The 24,201-nt window shown below is 48.4% G+C and overlaps 12 protein-coding genes across 12 annotated transcripts; 5 read left to right on the top strand and 7 right to left on the bottom strand.

Moving 5' to 3' along the window:
* Positions 1–26: 26 nt before the first annotated feature.
* N7518_003733 (uncharacterized protein) lies at positions 27–923 on the bottom strand (the record flags this gene model as incomplete). The annotated part of the gene is made up of 3 exons (XM_057184660.1): positions 27–317; positions 379–509; positions 566–923. The coding sequence occupies 3 exons, from the start codon at positions 921–923 to the stop codon at positions 27–29; spliced, it is 780 nt and encodes a 259-aa protein (XP_057046110.1).
* Positions 924–1,828: 905 nt separating this feature from the next.
* Positions 1,829–2,326, top strand: N7518_003734 (uncharacterized protein; the record flags this gene model as incomplete). Its single annotated transcript, XM_057184661.1, has 1 exon — positions 1,829–2,326. The coding sequence occupies one exon, from the start codon at positions 1,829–1,831 to the stop codon at positions 2,324–2,326; it is 498 nt and encodes a 165-aa protein (XP_057046111.1).
* Positions 2,327–4,613: 2,287 nt separating this feature from the next.
* N7518_003735 (uncharacterized protein) lies at positions 4,614–5,498 on the top strand (the record flags this gene model as incomplete). The annotated part of the gene is made up of 3 exons (XM_057184662.1): positions 4,614–5,155; positions 5,215–5,292; positions 5,348–5,498. 3 exons carry the CDS (start codon positions 4,614–4,616, stop codon positions 5,496–5,498), a joined length of 771 nt encoding a protein of 256 aa, XP_057046112.1.
* Positions 5,499–6,018: 520 nt separating this feature from the next.
* On the top strand, positions 6,019–6,924 carry N7518_003736 (uncharacterized protein; the record flags this gene model as incomplete). Its single annotated transcript, XM_057184663.1, has 2 exons — positions 6,019–6,568; positions 6,632–6,924. The coding sequence occupies 2 exons, from the start codon at positions 6,019–6,021 to the stop codon at positions 6,922–6,924; spliced, it is 843 nt and encodes a 280-aa protein (XP_057046113.1).
* A 1,340-nt stretch (positions 6,925–8,264) lies between these two features.
* N7518_003737 (oxidase ustYa family protein) lies at positions 8,265–9,215 on the bottom strand (the record flags this gene model as incomplete). Its single annotated transcript, XM_057184664.1, has 4 exons — positions 8,265–8,392; positions 8,452–8,626; positions 8,680–8,822; positions 8,879–9,215. The coding sequence occupies 4 exons, from the start codon at positions 9,213–9,215 to the stop codon at positions 8,265–8,267; spliced, it is 783 nt and encodes a 260-aa protein (XP_057046114.1).
* Positions 9,216–10,350: 1,135 nt separating this feature from the next.
* On the bottom strand, positions 10,351–11,844 carry N7518_003738 (FAD-binding oxidoreductase; the record flags this gene model as incomplete). The annotated part of the gene is made up of 2 exons (XM_057184665.1): positions 10,351–11,519; positions 11,583–11,844. The coding sequence occupies 2 exons, from the start codon at positions 11,842–11,844 to the stop codon at positions 10,351–10,353; spliced, it is 1,431 nt and encodes a 476-aa protein (XP_057046115.1).
* A 750-nt stretch (positions 11,845–12,594) lies between these two features.
* N7518_003739 (oxidase ustYa family protein) lies at positions 12,595–13,611 on the bottom strand (the record flags this gene model as incomplete). Its single annotated transcript, XM_057184666.1, has 4 exons — positions 12,595–12,921; positions 12,971–13,098; positions 13,162–13,257; positions 13,332–13,611. The coding sequence occupies 4 exons, from the start codon at positions 13,609–13,611 to the stop codon at positions 12,595–12,597; spliced, it is 831 nt and encodes a 276-aa protein (XP_057046116.1).
* Positions 13,612–14,231: 620 nt separating this feature from the next.
* On the top strand, positions 14,232–15,960 carry N7518_003740 (transcriptional regulator family TF; the record flags this gene model as incomplete). Its single annotated transcript, XM_057184667.1, has 5 exons — positions 14,232–14,256; positions 14,520–15,023; positions 15,099–15,515; positions 15,562–15,768; positions 15,821–15,960. The coding sequence occupies 5 exons, from the start codon at positions 14,232–14,234 to the stop codon at positions 15,958–15,960; spliced, it is 1,293 nt and encodes a 430-aa protein (XP_057046117.1).
* Positions 15,961–16,175: 215 nt separating this feature from the next.
* On the bottom strand, positions 16,176–17,269 carry N7518_003741 (uncharacterized protein; the record flags this gene model as incomplete). The annotated part of the gene is made up of 3 exons (XM_057184668.1): positions 16,176–16,357; positions 16,405–16,845; positions 16,900–17,269. The coding sequence occupies 3 exons, from the start codon at positions 17,267–17,269 to the stop codon at positions 16,176–16,178; spliced, it is 993 nt and encodes a 330-aa protein (XP_057046118.1).
* A 574-nt stretch (positions 17,270–17,843) lies between these two features.
* Positions 17,844–18,668, top strand: N7518_003742 (uncharacterized protein; the record flags this gene model as incomplete). Its single annotated transcript, XM_057184669.1, has 1 exon — positions 17,844–18,668. One exon carries the CDS (start codon positions 17,844–17,846, stop codon positions 18,666–18,668), a length of 825 nt encoding a protein of 274 aa, XP_057046119.1.
* A 233-nt stretch (positions 18,669–18,901) lies between these two features.
* Positions 18,902–20,575, bottom strand: N7518_003743 (sugar porter family MFS transporter; the record flags this gene model as incomplete). The annotated part of the gene is made up of 3 exons (XM_057184670.1): positions 18,902–19,587; positions 19,638–20,428; positions 20,478–20,575. The coding sequence occupies 3 exons, from the start codon at positions 20,573–20,575 to the stop codon at positions 18,902–18,904; spliced, it is 1,575 nt and encodes a 524-aa protein (XP_057046120.1).
* Positions 20,576–22,118: 1,543 nt separating this feature from the next.
* N7518_003744 (putative manganese ion homeostasis (Fr)) lies at positions 22,119–24,157 on the bottom strand (the record flags this gene model as incomplete). Its single annotated transcript, XM_057184671.1, has 2 exons — positions 22,119–23,768; positions 23,831–24,157. The coding sequence occupies 2 exons, from the start codon at positions 24,155–24,157 to the stop codon at positions 22,119–22,121; spliced, it is 1,977 nt and encodes a 658-aa protein (XP_057046121.1).
* Positions 24,158–24,201: the final 44 nt, after the last annotated feature.

The raw sequence follows: 24,201 nt of genomic DNA on the forward strand, positions 1-24,201 counted from the left end.
CACCGAGTGTAGATATCGGTAGAATACTACTGCAGATCAGACTCCTGTCTTTTAGCAGCCTGCCATTTCCGCAACGCGTCAAAGTCAATGCATTCATGGATTACTCCCCATCCCAGCCCGCCAGCTGTCAGCTCTGGTGCTGTCCCCGGTGGACTAGCAGGTTCCAGAACTAGGAAATCACCGCATGTGATTGAGAGGCGGAGATATTCAAAGCAGTGGTCAGTATGCTCTGTCCAGGCCGCTGAAATTGCGTCCGATTCGTTGACAGGTTGATTGGTTTGAGACTCATAGTGGCGAAAGCGCCGTCGAACAACATTCTAACGGACAGTAAAGGTTAGATTTATTGCCATTCCTTTCGTAGAAACTATTGTGACTTACGACACAGTGAAGTTGGTGAAGATTTGACAGGACGTAGAACCGCTCATCCGTATTATCCATGTTCAAAGGATCAGAAATACCCTGGGCTAGGCCATAATCCGATGGATTTTGCAGCCAGACGGAATCACCTCCTGGGGATCAAAGTTAGTTTTATTTTGCCATTTATCTGGCGAGATAGCCAGCTTACCGCTTGTGATTTCTTTCCAGGCTTTATCGACAGCTTCACCACTGCCATAGTATTTGTTGTCGGGGACAAATGGGATTTTTAATCGCTGCTCAAAAACCTCGTTGGGTATAGGTGTCTTTAGACGTAGTCCTGGAACAAACTCAGGCGTCTTGAAGAATGAAACGCTGGTAAAACCTAGGACAATTCCTAGCCCAAAGACGACGGGGAGAAGAATAAGATATGCCCTGTAAATTCTTCTGGATACATGAGATCGAAGTCTGGTGTCCCCTAACAGAGCCTCACTAGAGGTAGCTCTGTCGTCATCGACGTGTTGGTGTTTCTCGTCATGTACACTCGTAAGTGTATAAGCTCGCGACATAGTCGATGACAGTATACTTTGCAGCTTCATTTAGCTGTGATTGAAGATGTTTATAGTAAAATTATAGAACACTTTCAGCGAAAAGGAAAAAGTTTAGAAAAATTAAGCCGCAATGATCGAATGCGTCGGCAGAGTGGGAAATGGATGTTTTCTAGGCGTCCATCTTCGAAATGGTCAGAGATTCCTATCTCAAGACCTGCATGTAATAGCGCACAAGGGTTCTATTGATCTACACTAACAGGGATTACTAGGTGTTACGCCCACCCCACTGAGCGGAAAGATCGGTGAGTATTACCGGCATTCATCGTAATTTGGGTACTACTTATTTCAAATATATAACTCGTGCGATTAGTCTGATATGAGGAATGTTTCCCAACTCCCATAAAAATGTGAGATAGGTAGCTAGTGATCCCTAGCTTAGTGCATGTTAAGGCACATTTCAATCAATGAGGAAATTGTGGACTGAGGAGAGGCAGAGTCGGGACAGCTCATGTAACATCACGAGAAGAGTTGAAGTAGTTGGCCTGAAAAGGCATCGCCCCTCACCTCACATCTATGTGCGCGCTGCATCAACACGATGTTTGATTCTCCCGAAAGGAGGCGAGAACACCCGATGGCAACACGGGAGTAGTTCAGCTCATAGGCTTAATGCAAGGTAACTTGTTGCCTACATGGCCACATAGGATGTGGTTCGCGTGTACTGGGGTTGCCCCAGGTCGATTTTATAAATACTTGGCTTCTTGACCACCTAGAATGCATTTCTTCATCGACGTCAATATCGAACTTCAAAGTATCTTCTTCAAATACATCTGAACTCTAAGTCTAAGCCTACGAATTGTGAGATCAATGCTACCAAGTCAATTTTAAACCCAGTATACAGAGACTAATTATACATAGTCTTCAATATGAGGTTTATCATCGCTCAGACAGTTTTGGCCGTTACCTTGGCTGCAGTAGCCAGTGGTCTGGCCATCAATTCCGAGGCCGCGGAGCCGGCTTGGGTTTGGTCTTCGGCTTCCAAACGCGGGCCTGAAGAAAATGTAAAGCCCGAAATTGCGGAGCCGGCCTGGGTTTGGTCTCCTAAGCGTGATTCCGAGGAGAATGCAAAGCCCGAGCCAGCCTGGGTCTGTTCTTCTAAGCGTGACGCTGAGGAGAATGCAAAGCCCGAGCCGGCCTGGGTCTGGTCTTCTAAGCGTGATGCCGAGGAGAATGCAAAGCCCGAGCCAGCCTGGGTCTGGTCTTCTAAGCGTGACGCTGAGGAGAATGCAAAGCCCGAGCCGGCCTGGGTCTGGTCTTCATCCGCCAAGCGCGAGACTGAAGAGCAAGTAAAGCCCGAGCCGGCTTGGGTTTGGTCTTCTGCTTCCAAGCGTGTAGTTGAAGAGCATGAGGAGATTGCAGCATAAGGGCTTCGGCCAGCTGAAACGATGGAATGCTTCAACAGCCAGCCACGAGAGACGAATCCAACGAAAGGATGAATTTTTGATGACAACTAAAGTGGGATGGTGCTATGTACCTAGCTTGCTCTATCTTTATTTCTGAATTGACTCCCATAAAACATTTCGGATGCTGAACAAATCTCCAAACGTATTAGATTAATAATTTCTGGAACCACACTCATTTATAGACCAACATGGGACACAGACAATGACAGATGTTCCCACATTACTTAGATGATCTAGTATCCTTGACATAGAAGATGCCCGCTAGTTCTTGCATTCTAAGAATTTCTTGGCCAGTACGGAGTATACGGCACAGGTTTAGCCGACACTCATCAACTACATCCGTTCTATATGCTCTTCAAAACCTAACCCGATACATACGACCATAGGGTGTGGAAAACAGGGCTTCCCGTCCGCTCAGCCGTACTTAAGCCACACGCCGGTGAGTTAGTAGTTGGGTGGGTGACCACCAGCGAATCCTCACTGTTGTATGTTTTTGTTTTTATTAATTCAGTATACTCCGTAGCAATAGCATGTTCATCTTAGGCCCCGTTGTGGACCTCTATTAATAACTTTTTGGAAATGAAGCTTAACCAGACATGAGACTCGGAAGATAGAGAAGACTATATTTTTAATATAAGGATTAAAGAAAAATATATAGATATAAAGCGTATAATCTCTCTAGGCTTAAGGTAGGACAATAAGTCACAGCTTTTTATATAAGATCTACGAATTTTAATAGCTATAACTAATAAAATCTATAGTAATAAGCCTATAACCCTTACGATATACTTTATAATACTCTTTATAATATACTTTAAACTTACATGCCAGGTCATTCGAGGAAAGAGTGCATTGGTTTTAAAGTTCTAAGTATAAGGGAAGAAGGAAAAAGGAAAACTATCTCTGAGGGTGCTGCTCCTTCTTATATCCTTTCTTGTTTACTCTCAGGGTAAATATCGATATTTCCTCGCTTAGTCTGTTTTCCCTTCTTGGAAGGAACGAGGGAGGTCGCTCCTGCCTCGATCGTCACAATCCTCGATAGATATCTTCAGTATCCTATTCTCTCAGTAGACGGACACGCGCGTCCGTCCTCTCGAGCCATATAGAAAGTGTCGTAACTGCAGTCCGCCCACTCAGTCTTCCGTCGCTTCTAGGTCGTGCCGTGTCGTTCGCTTTTTATTTTTGACTCTATCGTTTCTGTATCCTTAGACCCAACGATATCCTCCTTTCAGTAGAGCAGCCCGAGAGCACCCCAAGGGTGTCCTATCCCACGACCCTAGTGTCCACTGATTGTAGGATCGGTTTCGCAGTCGTGTATCGGGTGGTTTTCAAAGTGTTCCCTTGTCGCCTATGCGTGGGGTCAGGGCCCCTGACCCCTGAGCTCATTACTCCAGCCGTAGCCCTAGCCAGCAGACAGTGCTGGCCGGTAGTGACTCTTCTTAGCCCTACAAATACCATCCAGGCAAGGCACAGGTTTCCAGCCGGCACCACGGGGAGGTGAGAGTCGTCGCCGGCCCCAGGAAGCTACAGTACTTTGCAGAATCAGATTCACACCTCAAACGTTCCCTCACTTTTATAAAGTATATGCCAAGCATTGGCATTATAAAATACCGAATTGTCAAATAGAGCGGTACGAAACCGTTTGATGTTATCTGGACGTGACTTCTACCCCGCCATGCTACCTTGGTCTTCCCGACCTGACCATCTGTCAACAAGTTGATGGGGATCAAATTTCACCATGGCACCAAGACTACCTCTATCTAAGGTCCAATTTTTTAGTGACATGTTGAGAAGCAATGAACTCACTATATCCGAAATTGCCCGTATAGCCGAATGTAGTGCATCATCTGCTCTTTCCTCATTATCCACGTTACCTAGTGAGGATGAGCTTCTACCAATCGATATTAGTATTATTGGTCGGGTAGGAATCTCAACTATACGAAGAATTGTATAATAAGAATAAAAGGGGAAGCTAGGGAAGCCGAGGAATCACACAGGTCCAAGGCGGTAAAACAGGCGGTAGACAAATTATTATGGGTTGGCGCGATGGCGTCTAAAACCTGCCGTAGTATGGTTGACTGTATGTGCGCATCAGTATATGCAAATAGAGCATGTGACCAAGTACCATTGTTTGTTTCCACTTTCAACTCTTCATCCTCCTCATCAAGTTTCTTCATTTCCAACTCACCTTTCTTCTGCTTTCTGACCTTCTCATAATTTCGCACTTTTATCTCTTATCGAATTAATCATGGACGACGACGACCACGTCCCGCGTTCATGGTTCCCTGAGGGGCTCGATCCAGGCGACGAGGTCACCCTCAACAAGCCCACCCGCTCGGAATGGGTAATCGACAGACTGGTCAATAAGCACAGCTACCAATGCGCAGACCGGTCTCTCGACTCTTACGCATGTGTTCTGTTCGAATGCCACAACGCTGCAGGTGGACAAGAGGCTTTTATGCGCGTTTACGCCCAAGTTCCACACACCTGTTATGAGGATGCGGACCGAGCTACTCGCACCCGAGAAGCGACTGAATTCACACCCCCCGAGCTAAAGGCATACAAGTTTCTTAAAGATAAATGCTCGCAAAATACACCTCTACTACTAGCATACAAGCAAGGGTCTCAGGATAGTAGGTCAGGGGCAGTTCCTAGAGGGCATCTTACGTGGATTGTATGGGAGAAGGTCCCTGGAGATCGCCTAGGAGATTTCAAATCTGCTTTTGTGTACTGGGATATGGACCGTGAGGAACGAAAGCGTGTCCGTGAGGCCTTCCTTCGAGAGCTTCCGTGAGTCGAACACCTTTCTATTGCCAAGGGTAATGCTAATATGGAATCACTATTATTAGGAAGGCCCAGCATATGGGGTATTTCCCTGAAGGGGCCCGCCCTCGGAATCTAGTCTGGAATTCGGATACCGGTGCTCTGTATGCCGCTCATCATGTTTATAATCTTGGGAGTTCGACTAACGTATTGCTACAGTTATTTTGTTGGTTTCCGGGATGCAGAGGGTTTCAAGGCTAAAGGCACTTTCGGCATAGAGTGGTTGCCACGTTTTGATCTTGCTAGGCCCCCTCGATCTTACCTATGGAACAAAAGTTTCAATGGTGATATCTCGGACTGGAAAGTCTGATTTGATCATTGCTTCATGTAATTGGACATTGTTCCTTTTGATCATCTTAGCTCATTACTGCCAGAACTACGAGGGAGGGGTGCAAGGTGAGTGGGCAATACGACTTGTTTGCTGTCGAGTACTGGGACAGGGGAGTAGAGGAAGCTCAACGAGCACACTATGTAGCTACCTACTCTACAATACACTGCGTGCAAACAATCCCAACAATTACTCTAGTCTTAGTCTTCTCCACCTGTCTACTCCATCAGTCTCTTAGCCTTTCCCTTCTCTCTACTCGATCAGTCAATCTCAGCTTCTCTACTTGTCTCTCTATTAGCTCATTAGGCTTCACTTCTTATTCACCAATCTGGCTCTCAGACTTCTTTACTTGCCTCTCTATCGGTTTCTCGGCCTTCTTATCTGATTACTTCGCAGCTTGTGAGATCCTATCATCTGAACAAAGCACTTACGACTGAAAGTAACATATTCATCTCATCAAATCATCACGTCTATTGACCAACGCACTCGAATTGAGAAAGCAATGGCTCAGATCATTACTCTAGCTGCCCGAGAACTTCCCCTCGAGACTCTCCCGCCCCTCCTGGTAGGGCCCAACCATACCAACAGCAGCGCCATCCACAAGGTCGATTTTGTGGGCCAGTTGATGCCATGGCCAAACTTCGAAAGGGAAGTCATTGCCGCCCTCTCCTCGCCAAGCACCAATTGGAGCACCGATACCCTTGATGTTCGCATTGTTGGCCCGGGAGCAGAAAACTCAATGTCCGTCGAACAGCTCGTCCTCGGAGACGAGACCGGCCTCCAAGGCCGTTTGAACGAGCGGCTTGGACGGCCGGTCACCGCTTCGCTGCAAGCCCAGCATCACCACCTACGGGCGGCAGACTTCAAGGCCAGTGCGGCCGCAGCAGCGGGTTACACAAGGGTCCCAGATATGGTGATGCTCAACGATGTCTCTGCCATCAAGGTCATTGGGGAAGTGAAAACCCCATGGCCCGGCGCACACTGTGATATGCTGAGTATGGGAGTGCAGGATTTTGAGATTGCACACGGAAAACTATTTCGTCGCAGGCTAGGTATGGTATACACTCTAGTTATCCGCGGTGAATTCGTGTACTAATAGTTATGCTATCTTACAGGCCAAGTTTCTCGTTATATGAAGGAACTGAACACCAAGCACGCCTTTCTCTCGACCTACGACGAAACCATTTTCCTCAGAAAGGTTGACATCGGAGGAGTTTGGACTCTCCAATTCTCTCCTGTCATCCAATATGACCGTCCTTATAACCCCCAAACGGAGACTATTACCGCCCAGCAAGGGCTTTTCTATTTAGCCCTTCTTAGACAGTCTGAACCCGCGTTTACTACCAGGGCCAGCACTGGAGCCCCACGGCGCAACCAGAAGTGGACCGTTTCAAGAGAACGACAGTAAACATGAGTTCAGATTGTCCGAGAAGGGCTAAATGGAGAAGCCTATGCCGTATGGTAATAGTCTCCGTTTTAGGGTTATACGGACGGCTATATTGGAATGACAGGAGAGTACTAGAGAGTCCAAACTCCTCCGATATCAACCTTCTGAGGAGAATGGCTTTCAAGTCCCTCAGATCTCTCCCCAGTCCCTTCAAATATCTTCAAACCCCCCTCCCTTTTTTCCCCTCACCGAGGATGCTTCTCTCCGCCCCTCAAAATCAACTTCACGCAACTCGATGCCCCGGTTGTTACAGCAATTCTAAACAATACCCCTGATATCTGGTGGTCAATTAGTGGGACTAGGTTCTGAGATATTGTGGTGGAAAGCCGTCTAAGCTTGGGTCGCAAGTTGAAGAGAGAGAAAAATGCACACCAGTCCCTCATACAGGCTTTAGGCGCCATGGACTTTTTTTTTTCAGAAATGACAAGGTCATTGATTTTCTCATTGCACATATTAGTCTCTCGAACATAGGATAAAATAGCCTCTATTTTTAGAGATACTTCTAATCGATAGATCTTACTCTCTCTATCATACAATTAACAAGAATTATCCAAGGCTATTATGCTGTCTGGAAATCAACTGATATCTACCAGATAAGTCCCGTAAATTCTACACCTGAGCGGTCGCTGCACCAATAGACACGGTCTACCTGCTATTACTCTGCTTCAATTGACATATTCAAGTTTACAGCAAGGGTTTTCTTGGTTAAAATGAATAGAGCTTGACAAGTCCCGCAGCACCAAGGCAATTTTGGTGCTGCGATATGGTGCTGCGAGGTACTGCGGGACTAAGCCAATTTTGGTGCTGTTGTATAGTGCTGCAGCACTACCGCAGCACTAGTTTTAGTACTACACTAGTATAATTATACTAAGTGACGGAAAAACGGTGGTAAGGCGAATGTATATGTGGCAGAAAAATCTCAATAAATTCTCTAACTCTCTAAAAATGACAATGACTGTATATAAGCTATACGCCGGTGAGTTAGTAGTTGGGTGGGTGACTACCAGCGAATCCTCACTGTTATATGTTTTTACTTTTATTCTGCTCTTTAAATCTTATATAGATAACCAATGTAGAGTTTTAGGGAAGCTGTTCTTTACCATACGGATGTGTTAGTCCATACAGTCATAGTTCGATTGGGTTCCAGATAGTAGCAGATACCAACAGGCCATTGTTCGCTACAGAAACTCTGCCATTGCGTCCAGGAAGATCAGATTCTCTAATCGGCGAATAGCAATTTAGAAGAATGCTCAGGATTAGAACAACCTCGAAGGAGCAGAGCCTGGCCTTGGCTTCCCATATCATCCAAGGAAATCATGCTGCCAGGTCAGATTGAATTTTCTTTCCTGTTCAATCTGGAACTGACGCAAAAGTTCGAAGTCAATACAGTCGTGCTCGACTCCCCATCCAGTAACGGAAGTAGCATGTCCTGTAAAAGCATTAGACAAGTGTATGACAATAATGTATATTGGAGAGGGTTGACTCTACCTTTTCCAACTTTGATCGGGCTTGACCCTTCTATTATGAGATCTCCCCCACACGAAATTGCTTGCCTGAGGTATTCGAAGCAGTGCAGGACATGTAAATTCCATTTGACTGCATCATGTTCGGTATCGAGGTCGACACCGTCCCGAGCTTGCCAAAACTGAAAGCGAACCATATTCTGTGACTTGGAGTTAGTCAAATTCTTTAATTAGATTACGGACCCAAACGTACTAGACAGTGAAGCTGGTGAAGGATCGAGATCACATAGAAATCATGTTGTGGAGGATCGGTCTCGTGGGGATGATCGAATGGCGCGACGATGCCCTCGGGCAAACCCCATTTGTCGGGGTCCTCAATCCAGACAGCATCATGGCCTATAATTATGGAGTGTGAGTAAGCAATGATGAAAAGGAAGTGGTCGTCATCTCACCAGCTACCAAGTCATCCCAATGGTGATCTACCTCTTTCGAATTCCCAATGTACCTCTCATCCGGTTGAAATACCCTTCTAACTGGCTTAAACACGTCTTCTGGAATAGGGGTAAAGGTGCCGAGCGGAAACTTGCCACTGATTTTCGGGGCAGTATATGACTTCCAATATAGAACTGCGGTCGTAGTCCACCCAGTTGCAAGGATTGAGATGACAATGTATAGGAGAAGATTCCAATGCCTATGATCTTCAGGCACTGGAAGTGCTGTATCTTCTCCGTCATTATTGTTTATTTCTCGGTACTTCGAATCGGAGCCTCTTGGCTTCAAAGGCCACATGTTGTCAGTCACTGAAATAAAGCCGAGATCAGAGAGAAAGACAAAAGAGCGGCTCAAATGTTTAGAGTCAAATAACCACAAGAGTTGCAGCACTATGGTCAAAGTGAGAGATAATCTTTCGTAATTGCTCCGCTCTCAAATTGCTACCTAGAATTACATCCTATATCCTCCGCTAATCCTGCATACCTCTCTAATCCAGTTGCATCAGGCCTCACTGAAGTAAGGATAGAAAATAAACATAGATAGAGAAATTAGAGCCCTACCCCGCGGGCCAGATCTGCAAATATCCACATTTGCTAATATGAAGAGCATAGAAAATGCACATGGACCCAGCTGAGTAACCAGGATATCAGTTCAGCCGATGCAAATACAATGCCACCTCATCCTGCGATATGAGTGGTCCATTTGTAATTATGTAGGGGGCTCGAAATGCAGTCACTTGCAGTGTTCGTAGATATGGCCAAAGGAGGTATAGAATGCCAATCTATGTACTTTGGTTAGGTTGTAATCTAGCTCGTTAGGGATGCTACGACATGCATATATGTATGCCCAGGTGGTATGCAGAATGCAGGTGGGTTCAGCTGAAAGTGAGTTCATATATGGCCCACCTTCATTGAGAAATAAACAGAGCCGCGTAATTATGATCGTAATTAATTCACTATCTAGACCAGAACTCATCTTTACTTATTTGTTGCTTGTTTGAATATTTAATACGCTGTATGTACTCCGTACAGAGTTATGATATCAGCTTACTGCCAGTACGTACGGTGCAAGCGTATGAATCATGAATCATAATTAACTAAAGGTAGAATATTCATTATGTACTGCAATAAATAATATATTCTTGAGACGTTGAGTACAGACAAAACTATTATATGCAATGGGATAGATTTCTTGCAAAGATATTGCTACATATACCTCGGATTTCAAGCCGCGCTTGATGAATTTCCCATCCCTTGCCGCCTTTTGGTCGCTGAGAATCAAGCACGCCCAAGTATCCTGAGCTGCACGAGGAAGAAACAGAAAGAGGCTACCATGCGTCCAGGGTAATATAGATGCACTATATGGGACCCTATGGTGTGCTTCCGTTGCAGTGTCGATCCTGTCATATATACAAAATACCGACCTGTGTCGTCTAGGAGGCAACCTGAACACCCTGCGGATTGTGGAAGGTATCCTTTGGATCCAACTCTCCCTTGAGCTCTGCTAATCTTGGAAGGTTGCTACGCCAGTATGCATTCTGGGCATCGGGCAGCTTAGGATCTGGGCATCCGAGATATGCGTGCCCCGCACTCTCTGGCACTGCCTGGGCCAGAACATTATAAAGACCATCGGTGAAATCATATGTGGTCTGCGTGACCGGACCAAGCGGATTGGCTACGAAGATTTGGAACCAGAAAAGCACATCGCGGTGGCCATAGGCTGTGGCATCTTGAGGCACGGCGTTGATAGCTCCACCCTCCAGGCTGAGCGTCACAAACCAGGCTAAAGTGCCGGCATTGGTTTTGTGGATGTAATCGAAGAAACTGTCGATAGCGGAGTCAGAAATCAGCGTGTCGGGGGTGAATCCGAGTGACTTGGCGTAAAACCAGGTTGGGTCGTTTCCGACCAGTCTCAGAATGGTATCCTCCAGTCCGTGGCCGATCATGCCCAGCCAACCCGTCAGTACTAGCACGGTACCGGGCTCGCTGGTGGGGAATTTCTTTTCTAGGTCGAGCATATCGTACTCCTCTTTTGAGCCGAAGTAAATACCTTCAAGGATGATCTGGCCGTCGAAGATGACCAAGTTGGAGTAAAACTTCCAGGTGAGGTTCTCCTGGGCTATGTATGCCTGCCAATCCTTAACGAGCTTCGCCTTCTCGGCGGGAGTTCCCAGATTGAATGTGTACGAATATTGAACGGCCAAACCAGGTGCCTCCTCCGTGCGCACTTTGAACTCCGTGACAATCCCGAAGCTGGCAGCAGCGCCTTTGATAGCGAATAAAACATCCTGGTTTTGAGTATTCGACGCCCGCACAATACTCGAGTTTGCCAAAACCACCTCGACTTCCTCCACATGGTCAAGTGCCAGACCCCATTGGCGCGCTGTCGGGCCTAATCCGCCCACCGTTAGGTGGCCACCTGTCCGAATGGTCGGACAAATACCGTGTGCCATTGCTCTGTTGCCCGCATTGTAAATCTCGGTGTCGAGGTCGCCTAGAGTCGTGCCGGGACCGATGGTCGCAATAAATGTCGACTTGTCCATAGAGAATTGCGAGAAGTGCTTCATATCGACCACGATGGCTCCATTTTGTCCTCCAAGGCCTAGAACAAGTTAGTCAACTAAATGCCCCGGTAGCTGAACTACTATCATCATCAAAGTCATACCATAGTTGCCAAAACTATGGCCTCCACTGCGAGCCTGCACCTTGTAGTCATAGTCAGAGGCACATTTAACCACAGCAGCTATTTCGTCCGCTGATTGAGGGTACGTGACTGCCGCCGGGGTGACCGGGATATTCAAGTTGTACAGATCGACTGCGGTAGTCTGGTAAAGAAGCGTATCTTGGAATGCGACGTGAGCGGCTACACCCCCGACGGCAGATACCAGACAGTCACGTCCTGCGGCAATGCTGGTGGTATTGCCCATAGTGAAAAGGCGTGGTACGTGAGAAATACGAAACAAAGACGCGACCCCACGCGTAACTAAGCCTTTGGACCCCTTTAATGTTTACTGTGGGTCGTTAGCGTGATAACGTGATCTACAAGCGCTTTAGGGTTGCTACGGATACCGCGGCTTGGGAAATGCAATCGGGGCAATACGTTCAGGCAAGTGCTCCCATCCTGTCAATTGCTGAACTGTCAATTGACTTGTAGGGCAATATGCAGTTGCTAGTAACGAGCGGGACGGGAACGAATCCACTTCAGCCATTTGAACCAAGAAAAGGAATGCTCCAAGTGACAAGCTAGGCGTTCGCCCCACTAAAGCTAGATTAATTTCAAGCTGTCCTGTAGTCGAACGCAGAACTATCTGTACGGTTCAAGCGCATTTCTGGAATATAAGAAAAGACGTTGCAGCCGATCACCACCAAGGCAGAACGGTACCGCAAGGAATCGGATGAATCACGGGCAGAGGATATAGTACTAGGAGTGAGTTGTAGATGTCTGATATCTTCCTTACGAAATACGATGCTGTATTATTTACGGCCTTAATTTCCACCCTGATAACCCGGTCTTACGAGACCCTGCCATTGCAGGACGCAAGGAACTAGAGAAAAGTACCCCGAAATTGATTTTTACCGCATTTAGTACAGCAGATCTCATAGGAAACTTACACATTCTCAGGTAACAGACCTAAAAGAGATAGGGAATTTGGCCGAGCCAATAGACTTAGCTTTGCTCAATGGCCATGTCCGGCATGTGGCCCCTCGTCAAAATCATTCAGGTCGGCAGGTGTATGCGTAAGTCTACCACCTGTATACCCCGACCCATGCACTTTATTCGACCGATGCTCGTACGCCCAAGAAAAGATCTTATTGAAATCACGGCATTGATGGACAGCTCCCATGCCGTTGATTCCCACTTCGGACATTGGCTCGAAAGTAGGGTCTGCATGGCACATGAGAACTTGTCGGATATAGTCGAGGCAATGATCGCGGTGGAAGGCGACTTCTTCCTCGTCCATGTCTTTCACGGATGAGGGATAATAGGCGAACCGGAGAAAGTTCTATGCAAGAGGTTAGATATTATATATTGAACCTGAATTGGCTCCATACCAGACAGTGTAGCTGGTGGAAGACTGATACACCGTAGACCAACGCAGTCTCTGGATTATTTGGGGCAGGTAGGGACTCGGGAAGGTTCTTTGCAGCTGCAATTGGAAGTTCCACGATACCATCGCCAGCTAATAGGTGATTCCGTCAGTCGCGATTCTATTTCTCAAGTTGGAATGAAAGGATGCACTCACGGGGAGAAAGTCGTTTCCATATCTCGTCTGTCTTGTTTGACGGCGGTCCGCCGAAATAAGAGTGAGGTTGGAAAGTAACCCGGCTGGTATATTGCACTGTGATACAGAGAACTCTTGATCAGCCGGCTCATTTCTCTCTACACTCTTTCTCAGGAGAAGCTTTTGCTCACAGTCTTCCTCGAACTTGGTTGTCCACGAGTCATCGCATTGACATTCCTCCGACTTCCTGGCAAATGTGCCTGTAGCCCACAGGCCTACAGTGGTAATGAATATAAGAGCATTGAGGGCGATTAGCCAATTTCGATAATTGCAAATCTGCCCTCCCCAGGATGACCGGGAAGATTTTCTAGAGTAGTTCCAAGGGTGAGGAAGTAATGTTGAGCTCGAATCACTTCCACCTGACTCAATAGGAAGGTCCTTGTCTGACTGGAAATCATCATGAGCGGCCATTGCAGATTTGAGGGGGGGAGATAGGACTTGTCATCAAAGTTGAAAGAATAGATGGATGGGTATTGGATGAAGGATATTGATGGTTTCCCAAAATATATATGTAAGAGAATATGCACGAGACATCAGAATGAATTAGACCTACCTAATCATCCTACAAGTTGTCCAATCACTTGAAACCTTTTAATACAGCCCGTACATGAAGTATATCAGATTTCAGGCGCTCCATGGTCCTCCCTTTCCGTTTTAGTGCTCACCCCTTGCCGCTTTTCGATCAGGCCCTTGATTATTACGTAATCGATAAACCCGCTGTAATTTTCAGGTCCGGTATGATTAAATTACCGCCAAGAGCGATAACTGAAAAATACAGATATCGCGTCCTAGTGGAATTTTCGTAAGGAATGCCCGGGCGTTTCAATCTTTACATCTCTCGCCTTTCGTTTTTCGCCTTTAGTTTGGGTGATGTCATATCCACGACCAGGTGGTAATACAGTGGGGTGAAATCGCCAAACGCGAATGGCGAACATCATGCTTACAAGCCCTCGATAGGAAGGAAGAGCTGATTGTCTTATTCCGCGCATATTCTCAAGTCAAACGGTATTCCGTGGCCTCGCGAAACGTAAATGCCAAGGCGACTTGAGCACAATCGTAAGTCCATGCTGGCCTAGTCGACGTTTTAGTCTCTGAAATTAATGCGGGGTTTATTTCATCTCTAGGCTGGTGAGTCAGTCCACTCGTACCCTAATTGTTGGCCTTTCAAGCCATTTAGACGATACCATCTCGCCTTTCGCCCTAAATTGTTCACTAATTTGACTACCCAGCCAAACTTGCAGGACAAGGCGGGTCAAATGTTAGTCTTGCTTACGTCGTCTCCAGTCACTGCGCGTGGGCTGATTCTGATACAACGAAAGGCGACGGAAAACGACCCAAATGTACCCCATGTCACCGCATTGCGCGTGATTGCCATTGGCTTCAGGAAGGAGGCACAACAACAGCGCCGGTAGTTCCAGTCTACCAATCGAGCCCTTTGAGCGCAGCTACTCCCCATGAAACCGAATATACCTCCACGGAGCATCCTGAGTATGCCTTACAGGACCCACAAGTTGCCAAATTATTCCGCCACTACATAGCAACCTTGGCCGCGTGGTATGATCTCAATGATAGCAAGCGCCATTTCAAGGATGTTGTTCCCGTCAGGGCGAGATATAATCCGCTATTGCTCAGTGCTATTCTCGCGTTTGCTGCTGCTAATCAACACCGCACCCTTGGCGAAGAAGCGTATCTGGATATTGCTGAATTCTACCACTATGATAGTGTGCGGAGATTGATCTCCCTCACGAAGAATATCGATAGCATTCCTCTTGGCGAAACACTCGCCGCCATTTGTCTTTTGCGATCTTATGAAATTATCACACGTTAGTAGTTCCCGACATTCCTAATTTAAGCTTCCTCTGAAAATACAGACGCTAACAGCTTAATAACAACCTTAGAAAACGTCAGCTCTCAGAGTCACCTGCAAGGATGCTATTCTCTACTAGCGAGTCAGCGTATCCATCTCACAGCAGACCTACTCAGCGCAGGTTATTGGAACTACCTCCGAGAAGACATCACAGTGGCTCTCATAGAGCAACGCGGTTTAATGATCACTCTGTCCAATCAAAATGCCCCAGCAGAACCAACCGAGGATGCGGACTTTGCTAGTTCCATCACATTCCTGCTCGGCAAGATTATCAACCGGTGCCTGGCAGTCGATTCACAAGCATTAGCCCCCCTCGAATGGGAAGCCATGAAATCTGAACTAGACAAGTGGAAAGCATCACTCCCGTCATCGTTCGACACGATACAAACCCCCGGGCTCGGGAAACAGAGTAGCTTCCCGTCTATTTGGACACTGCGAAGCTGGCATAGTGAGTATACTCGACCTACTTCTTATTCAGCTTCTAACATGGTAAGCGTCGACTCTCCATTACTACCATACCGCCATGGGAATTCTATGGTTGGCTCAGCCTGCAGCTCAACCCTTGAAAGCTCTACAACGCATCGACGATATGGAATCTATACAGCGGAAGTTAGAATACCACGCGACGGAGATTTGTGCCCTGGCCCTTTCGAGCGACTCCGCACCCGTCTGGGTCAATGCTTTTGGCCCGATTGCATTCTGTAAGATTTGTCAAACGTTCCCTCGGGCTATTCTGATAAACGTTGTGTATAGATTGCCCTTGGCTTCGCGATACCCAGAAGCGCGTGGAAATGGCAGGAGAGTTGGAAAAGTGGGGGAAGCTGACCGGGTGGCCGGTTTCCATTATAGCGGATGCTCTTTCTCCGCCAAGCACAACCTCGATGACACTTTAGATCTATTAATTATCACCTTTGTATTCTATGGAAATTCTGTGGGATGGTAGTGAAAGAGCTTCATAACACTTTATGGTATTCTTATCCACAAAGTCAATATGGATTTCATCTCATTCTTGTTTGATTGCGCATAAAGCAGTTTAGATCAAGATGAATTTCAAGACTACCACCTGTCCTGTCGTTTCGCCATCAATTATCAGTAGGATAAACCTCGCCTAAGGGTTCTGGTTAAAGTCGTAGGCATTGCCAAAGCCGCGGTTCAGATAGCGCGACAGTGCATCCGACTTGCTGACCCAGTCCACAGGAACCTCCAGCTCAGTCTGGCCCTCAATAACAGGCTTGAGATCATCCGCGAATTCAAGTCTCATAGGGTTGCGATACCACGGCGCAAAGTGGACTATCGAAGTTAGAAATACTCAGCCGGAGGACAGAACTTCAACTTACTCATTGCCAACATGACTCGGGGGTCCTCGGTCTGGTTACCGACTCCAGCATGCCAAAGACGAAGGTCTCTGACGACCAAAGCGCCCTTTGGAACGACGGGCTGACATGGCGGGCGCTCTACACGGCGCTTCTCTACCTCGTCGAGCTTGATGCGACCACTGGCACGGTCGCCGTGTTCGCCCTCTTGGAGATGTAGACCTGTGTCATTGTGTGTTCCCAGCCATACCTCAGTAGAGCCATTCGCCGGGGTCATGGTGATGAGAGGGACATTGATGACGTATGCAAATGGATGAATTGGATGGGCAAAGTCTGCGTCTGTGTGGATAGGCTGGGACATTGGAGGGTTCTCTGCAGTTGGGGGCATTGCAGTATTTCCCGAGCAAAAGGTCCATTTTGGGCGTGGTCCCAGTGCTGATGTGGTGATTTGAGTTGCGATGGGGTCTGAGTAGGATTAGGAGCTGTGGACTGAAGTGCAGTTGGGGCTTTGTGACATACTCATGAAAATACTAGGCTCGAAGAATTCCCTCACGGGAGGAGCGTCTTGTTGGATATTTCCCAGGTTGTAGTTAAATGGGATGTCCTCTTTCTTGGACTGGAGGTAGTAGGCATCTTCGACCATCTTTTTGTTCAGTCGGTTGAGGCAGTCGTGGGGGATCACATTTTCAACAACGACAAGTCCATCCCGGTGCAGGCTGCGCATTGCAATCTCTAGATTCTGGCGTGAAAGACGCCCATTCTTGATTTCATCTTGTGATGGACGAATGGATTTCGGATAACTTGTGATCTTCCCGAGTTGGGTCGCTAGAGATCGGATCTGATAGTGACGGCTCAACACTGTTGGAGCCTTGAAGAGGATTTGGCTCATGGTGATGAAGTGATATGTACTAGGAGAGGGGAATGTGAAGACAATTTCAAGAGATCATGAATTATTTATACATGTCAAGTCAGTTTAACGAGATAAACATTGCGGAGACGGCCTATAAAGATGTTTGCCCCGCTAGTCTTTTCGCCTTTCCTCGCCTTTCGGTGGTGCCACTTTCGCTCGTATGTATGCGGAGAGTCCGACTTGCCGAGGGTAAATCGATTATATTAGCTTTTAACCATAGTCGTTTCCCCTACTTTGCCAATCGCAAAACCAGTTAAACAGCCTCTCAAAATATCGCTTCGCTAAACGGCTCGCATTTGGTGGATTCGTTCGCCTTTCGTCCCATTAGGCGAAAGCGCAAGTTCCCCTCAACCCCGCACGCAGCCTGTTCCTATGACTCCTAACTATAAATTGTAGTAATTTCCTCTTAAAGTCCAGAAAATGACTTCTCAACCGAAGCTCCTCCCGCAATTGACCTCCGCCAAGCTCTTCCTCACCGAAGCTGGACTCGAAACCACCCTGATCTACAAAAAGAACATCCACCTCCCCAGCTTCTCCGCTCTCCCCCTCCTCAATGCTCAATGCAGAAGAAGGCACAGAAACCCTCCTCGCCATCTACAAAGGCTATATAAATATCGCGCTCACGCACTCAACCGGCATCGTCCTCGAAACACGAACATGGCGCGGCTCTCCGGCATGGTCTTCCAAACTCGACCTTTCCGTCCCGCAGATCCTCAATCTGAACCGCGCGGCAGTGAAAATCCTCCGTGATCTCAGACCCAAGATTGAGACGCCATCTACTCCGATCGTTATCAGCGGGACGCTGGGGACTCTCCAGGATGCGTACCAGGATTCCACGGATACGGTTTCTTTCTCTCAGGCGCAGGAGAATTACCGCGCCCAGGTTCGCATTTTCGCTGAGGAAGGTGTAGACATGGTGTCGATTATGACTGCTACGAATCTCAATGAGGCTGCGGCGGCTGTGTGTGTGGCGCGCGAGTATAATCTCCCTATTCTCGTCTCGTTTAGTATTGAGGTTGATGGACGGTTGCGGGGAAAGAGAACGCTTGAAGATGCGGTGCGGGAAGTCGATCGTCGCACGGGGAACTATACGACGTATTTCGGTGTGAATTGTGCACATCCGCGTCATATCAGGACGGCATTGCGGGATGTTCCTGAGGATGTGAGGTCGAGGATTGGGGCTATTCGAGGGAATGCGAGTCTTAAGAGTCATGATGAGCTTGATAACTCGCTAGTGCTGGATCGGGGCGATGTTTCGGTGTGGGCTCAAGAGTTCAATGGGCTTTTGGATATGTTGCCCGAACTGAAAGTCGTTGGGGGTTGCTGTGGCACGGATGAAGAGCATATTGAGACTCTTGCGAGAGGAATTTACAGGTAATTCCTGGTTTTACCGAATATTTACATAGCTGAATGTATAGTATTAGATTTACGAATAGAATTGCAAACAGGAAAATTAAATTCGTATTCCAGCTCACAGCGGAAGACCATAGATATCATAATAATAATAAAGATCATTCAGCATACACAACATCATTCAAGAGCTACGCTCAAAGCAGATCTTTGAAGTATCCACAAACACCAAAAAAGAAAATCGTAAAAAGAACATCAAAATCAGGCCTCAGCCTTGGTCTCAACACTCTCGTGGTGCGTAGCAATCTCAGCCTTCTTCTCATTAGCATCGATCTCCAGCTGCTCAGTGAAGTTGACGGAAGGAACCCAGCCAACAGACTTCCAAGCACGGGGAATCTTAGCATAAAGCTCATCAACCTGCTCAAGCGAAAGACCCTTAGTCTCGTAGATGCAGGTGTAAACAAACACAGCACAGACGAAGCAGAATCCGCCCCAGATGAAGAACACCTTGGACTGGAGATTGGCGTTTCCAGGCCCGCTGTTGACCATGTACGGCGTGGCGTAGGCAATAGCCCAGTTGAGCAGCCAGTTGGTAGCGGTGGTGATGGAGAGACACTTGGCACGCGCCTTGAGGGGGAAGAGTTCACCCGTCACGACCCACGCGACCGGACCCCAGGAGCAGGCGAAAAAGAAGATGTAGACGCACACGAAGGCGATGAGGACTTTGTTCGAGATGTCGGAGTCGGTGGCTGTGCCGACGATCGCGACGATGAGTTGCGAGACGCACATTCCCACGGCACCGAACATGAGGAGAGGGCGGCGACCCCATTTCTCGACCATGTAGAGACCGGGGAAGGTGGAGATGACGTTGATGATGTTGGTGATTAGGGTGATGACGAAGGAGTTTTGGATGCCGGAGTTTTGGAAGAAGGTGGTGCCGTAGTAGACTATTTTGGTTAGTGATGTGAAAGGTAGAATGTGTAAGAAGGGAACATACAGATGAAGTTGACACCAGTCAGCTGCTGCAGACCCTGGATGGCGCAGCCGGTTGCAAGACGCTTGCCGATAGATCCACGGAGGATCTCGAGATAGGTGGCACTTCCGAGACGCAATTCGTATTCGTGGTTTGCCTGGATCTCGGCGAGTTCAGCGACAATGGCGGGATCATTCACGTCCATGCGGCGGAGACGACCGAGGGACTTGCTGGCTTCCTCGTAGCGGTCTTGCTTGATCAGGAACCGAGGGGTTTCGGGGAGGATCAGCATGCCGACGACGAGGATGATAGCCCAGGCGAACTGCACGGCGACGGGGATGCGGTAGCAGCCGGTGTCATCACGGTCCTTGGTAGAGTTGTTGACAATGGCGGCGAGAAGGAGACCCACTGTGATGGCGAGTTGGTAGGTGCCGACGATTGTTCCACGGATCCATTTGGGCGCGGTCTCGGACTGGTAGAGGGGGATTGTTGCGGAGAGGAGACCGACACCTAGACCGGCGAAGAAGCGGCCGGCTACGAAGAGAGGGATGGAGGTTGCTGCGGTTTGGAGGATAACTCCGAAACAGAAGACGAAGCTCTCCATCACCATACCCATTCGACGACCAAATTTATCAGCGATAGGGGCGGCGCCTAGGGCACCGAAGAAAGTGCCTGCCGAGAGGAGAGAGACAATCATTGATGATTGTGCGGCGGTAACATCAGGGAGGTGATCCGTTTCGTTGATGAAGCCAGTCGAGAACATCTCTCGCCATTTCTTCATGGCGAGAATACCGCTGATGGTACCGGTGTCATATCTAGATGGTGTTAGACCTGTCTTGAATATAGAACCTGAGTTGTACATACCCAAAGAGAACACCACCGAATGCAACAAACAATCCAATGATGATAGCCGGGGCAGCAGAGCCCACGGCCTCAGTCGGCCTCTTCAAAGCGAAGCCCATTGCGAGTGATCACGAAGAATCAAGTCAACCCAAGTATGTATGTGTCGTGTGAGTATAGAGATGAACCAGAGGGTATAGATGACTCAGAGAAGACTGATATAGGAGAGAAAGGAGGAAGCAAGGTACACAAACAAAAGAAGAAACCCGGAGGTCAATCCCCCTCTATTTGTACTTCCCCAGTCTCTCAACCACATGGCCCCATGCTTCTCAAGCCGGGGAAATTTTCAACCAAACCTGAAAGCAGCGCGGGGGAACCGAACTTACCCTGGAAGGCGAAAATCCGAGTCCTGTCCAATCCCAGAACAGCATTCTCCCCATTGTCACGGACTTCTCGATGTTTTGGGCCTGGGGATAGAGTTTAGACCGAAACTGGAGAAACTAATGTGGTTAGGGGCTCAGGCCCCGGACTTCAACCGGGATGGTCATTGGTTCGACGCAAATTAGCTCGTCCCCGAACCGAGTTTGATTTTTCTTCCCTGGGCCTTGGCGTGCAGTTGTTGTGCTATGTGCAGTAGGATCGGCGAAACTACACGGAGATATAGAAGTACATGGAATTAGTATAGTATTGCTGTACATATCTACTGCATATGGTGCTATATTGTTACTGTTTGTTGTATATGCTATTATGTATTTGCGTGGCAACTTAGGGCTGACATGTCTTAGGAATATCCGTAAATAGCCTTTCCATACCACACGACAGGCCGAAAACAGCGGGGGGCCGGGTTAAGCCAATGCCGATCGGTATCGGCGTGCCTCCCGCATCGGGGGAGAGGCCATGTTTATTTGTCACATTTTGCTGCAATTCCTATGTCATTTTAATTTAGATATAGTTCTGGAGCGTGTTCAATTAGATTGAAAATGTAAAAGGTAGAAGGTCAGAGATTTCAATTTTCAAAGCGCATATTTTTCCCTTTTCCCCTCATCCCCAGACATAAATTTCCCCAGACCTCCCCCAGACGTGTATGGAGCAGGGGGCCCGAGGTATTGACGCCCAATAAGCTAAGAGTTGGCAGTTACGAAGCTGTTCACCGGAGCCAGAATGGGAAGGGGGCAAAGCATGGCCAGATTAATTTCCCCCAGAGTGTATGACCTTCGCGAGGATCTGCAAAAGCTAGAACTCGCCAGAATTGCCGGGGAAATTTAAACAAATGCCCAGCTGGCTAGTCCCGTGCCAGTGCGCGATTTTCCCAAGACGCGATTGGACAGAGGACCCGAGGCTATCCCGACGTTACACTCCCGGAGAATCGTCGGAGACACCTGCGGCCTACTAGCTAGATCGGTATTGGACTCGGGGATAACTATGCCGGCCAATGCCAATGCCGGTGGTTTTTAGCGAGGAGTGGCGCAGGTCGGGAGCTAAAGTAGCCTTAGCTCTAGGCCGTTCGGGTTTTGCCTAGGTCAATGCTAAGAACTGATCACATGTTCGATTTTAGACTATGTTGTACGGAGTACGCGAGTACGCCAATTAGGCAGGTTCCGATGAAATGCTTGTCTATTATTTTGATGCTCGCTGAAGAAGAAGAAAAAAAACTGGCCGGACTAGCTACCAGCGCCAGATCAGGATGAAATACACAGTCATCACTACTTGCGCCACAAATTTGAGGGAATGGTACAGATCCCGGACGATGAGAGAGACAGTTGAGTGGGAACGGGTAGCCGAGGCGGGGCGCCATGCAGCCTTGTCCTTTGAGGCAACGGCTCCGAAGTCCCCGTCTATACCCCGATATGCGTCTTCCGGGGATTTAGTGCCGGGGTAGCGGGTGGAGGCTGTCATGCCATTGCGGCTGGCTAAACCACCCGCCGATGAGAGTGTAGAGCTGGACGCACCGGAGGTGTGGTGGTGTGGGAGAGAGCGCGGCTCGGAAAGGGGGAGAATCGCACCGGAAGGGGATGGTTCTGGGGTGTAGAGAACGCGGTAGATGGAACGGAGGAGGAGGATGGAGACACTGATACACAGGATAATGAGGTAGTAGATGAAGATTCCCAGCTGGTCTGGGAGGATACAGAGGTGGTTTTGCACAGTGGGTGGTGATCCGTCTTGGATGGATTTGCCTGTCTTGGGGTCGATTGGATTCCACAGGCTGGTGAGCACGAACCCCGGGTGGCGGACTCCCATCGCCCAGGAAAAGCTTTTGGCGGTGATTTCATTGGGCGAGCCGTTGAATTCCCGATGGGACACTTCACAGTAGTCATGGTCGTCGCCGGAATACACCTGGACGACATTGGGTCCTGCCTTGGAAACCAATTCGGTGGAAATGGTCTGCGTGAGGACATTCTGGTACTGATAGCCTCCGGCAATTCTCAAAGAGTTAGGCTCGTCCTCTGTCAGTTCCTCGTCCGATGGAGACGGCGGGTAGTGTTCTCGGAGTGGACCACAGGGAGTGGCTGGCTCGCGGTAGAGCGGGACGTGTGTAAGAATAATAGTAGGAAAGCCGACGCCTGCTGGCTGAGGCTTTTGGTGGATGACGGGCTCGACAGCGTCGGCAATACGATGATCGAAGATAGTATGCTCCTCGGTCTTGTTCTGTAGCATTCGCAGCTCGTCCGTCTCCGCCTTGGCTTTGTGGATAGCCATCTTATCCAGAAAGTCATCTGCATCTTTCCAGATCGGGCGGAGAGAATGGTTCTCGCTGGCTGTTGGAGAGCTGCCCGTCAATGGATCGGGCTGGTCCATCGCGCTCAGCGAGGGACTGTCGACCGAAACGAAAGTATGATTCCCAATGACATCGACGCGGTTGGGGTTTCCAAAAAAGGACTCGAAGCGATCACGGACGGGTTCCTGGATGCCGTTACCGAACCCAAGATCATGGTTGCCAGGTAGACTAGCAATCATTCTGCGCCCTCGTCCATCGACAGGGGGCTTCGCAAATTTCTCCCACGGGTCCACAAAAATTTTAATAAATCGCCCGAACTCTTTCTTCCAAAAGGAGTCCCTATACTTCTTCCACCGCGGTTCGGGGCTGCTAGTTGTAGCCGTGGCCCATTCTCTGCCGCCGTCGAAAAGGTCGCCAAGAAACAGCACTGAGCCCGGCTCGAGGTGGTCTTGTATCAAGGAAAATGACCGTCGCATATATTGGTCGGTGTATTTGACCGTCAACGTGGACACAGGCCATGGTCGACCGGGGTAAGTGTGGGGATCAACGAGCTGGGGGTCGGCGATGAAGGCAATGTGGTGAGGTGTGGCGCCTTGAGGCTAGACATTAATGTTAGTATCAGCCAGGGAACTGAATTGCGATAGGTATGCCATCAACTTACCCATTCTTCCCAGCTGTCCCAAAGGCATTTGTTTATGCTGTCCTCAAATACCGTGCGTTCGCCCCACCGAATCGAGAACATCCACAGTAAAATAATCACATTGGAAATTGTAAATATACGTTTGACAAGGTTGATAGCAGTCGGCTTAATACCCTCGCTCCGAATACTGCCAATTCTCCGGCTGACACTCTCCGTAAGCCATTGTCTTGCCGTCGAGGGAATGCAGTCCCACACGCGACTGGGGATATTTTGTGATCTCGACGACTGATGTTGGTTGTAGGACGGAAGGGAGGAAGCGCCCGTGCTGCGTGGGTAGGCGAATTTCATGTTTGGCTTAGCTTGACAGCAAGACTAAGTTAAGATAGGGTGGC

Source organism: Penicillium psychrosexuale, assembly GCF_028828465.1.
Source record: "Penicillium psychrosexuale strain IBT 29551 chromosome Unknown utg000002l, whole genome shotgun sequence".
Classification (NCBI taxonomy): Eukaryota; Fungi; Ascomycota; class Eurotiomycetes; order Eurotiales; family Aspergillaceae; genus Penicillium; species Penicillium psychrosexuale.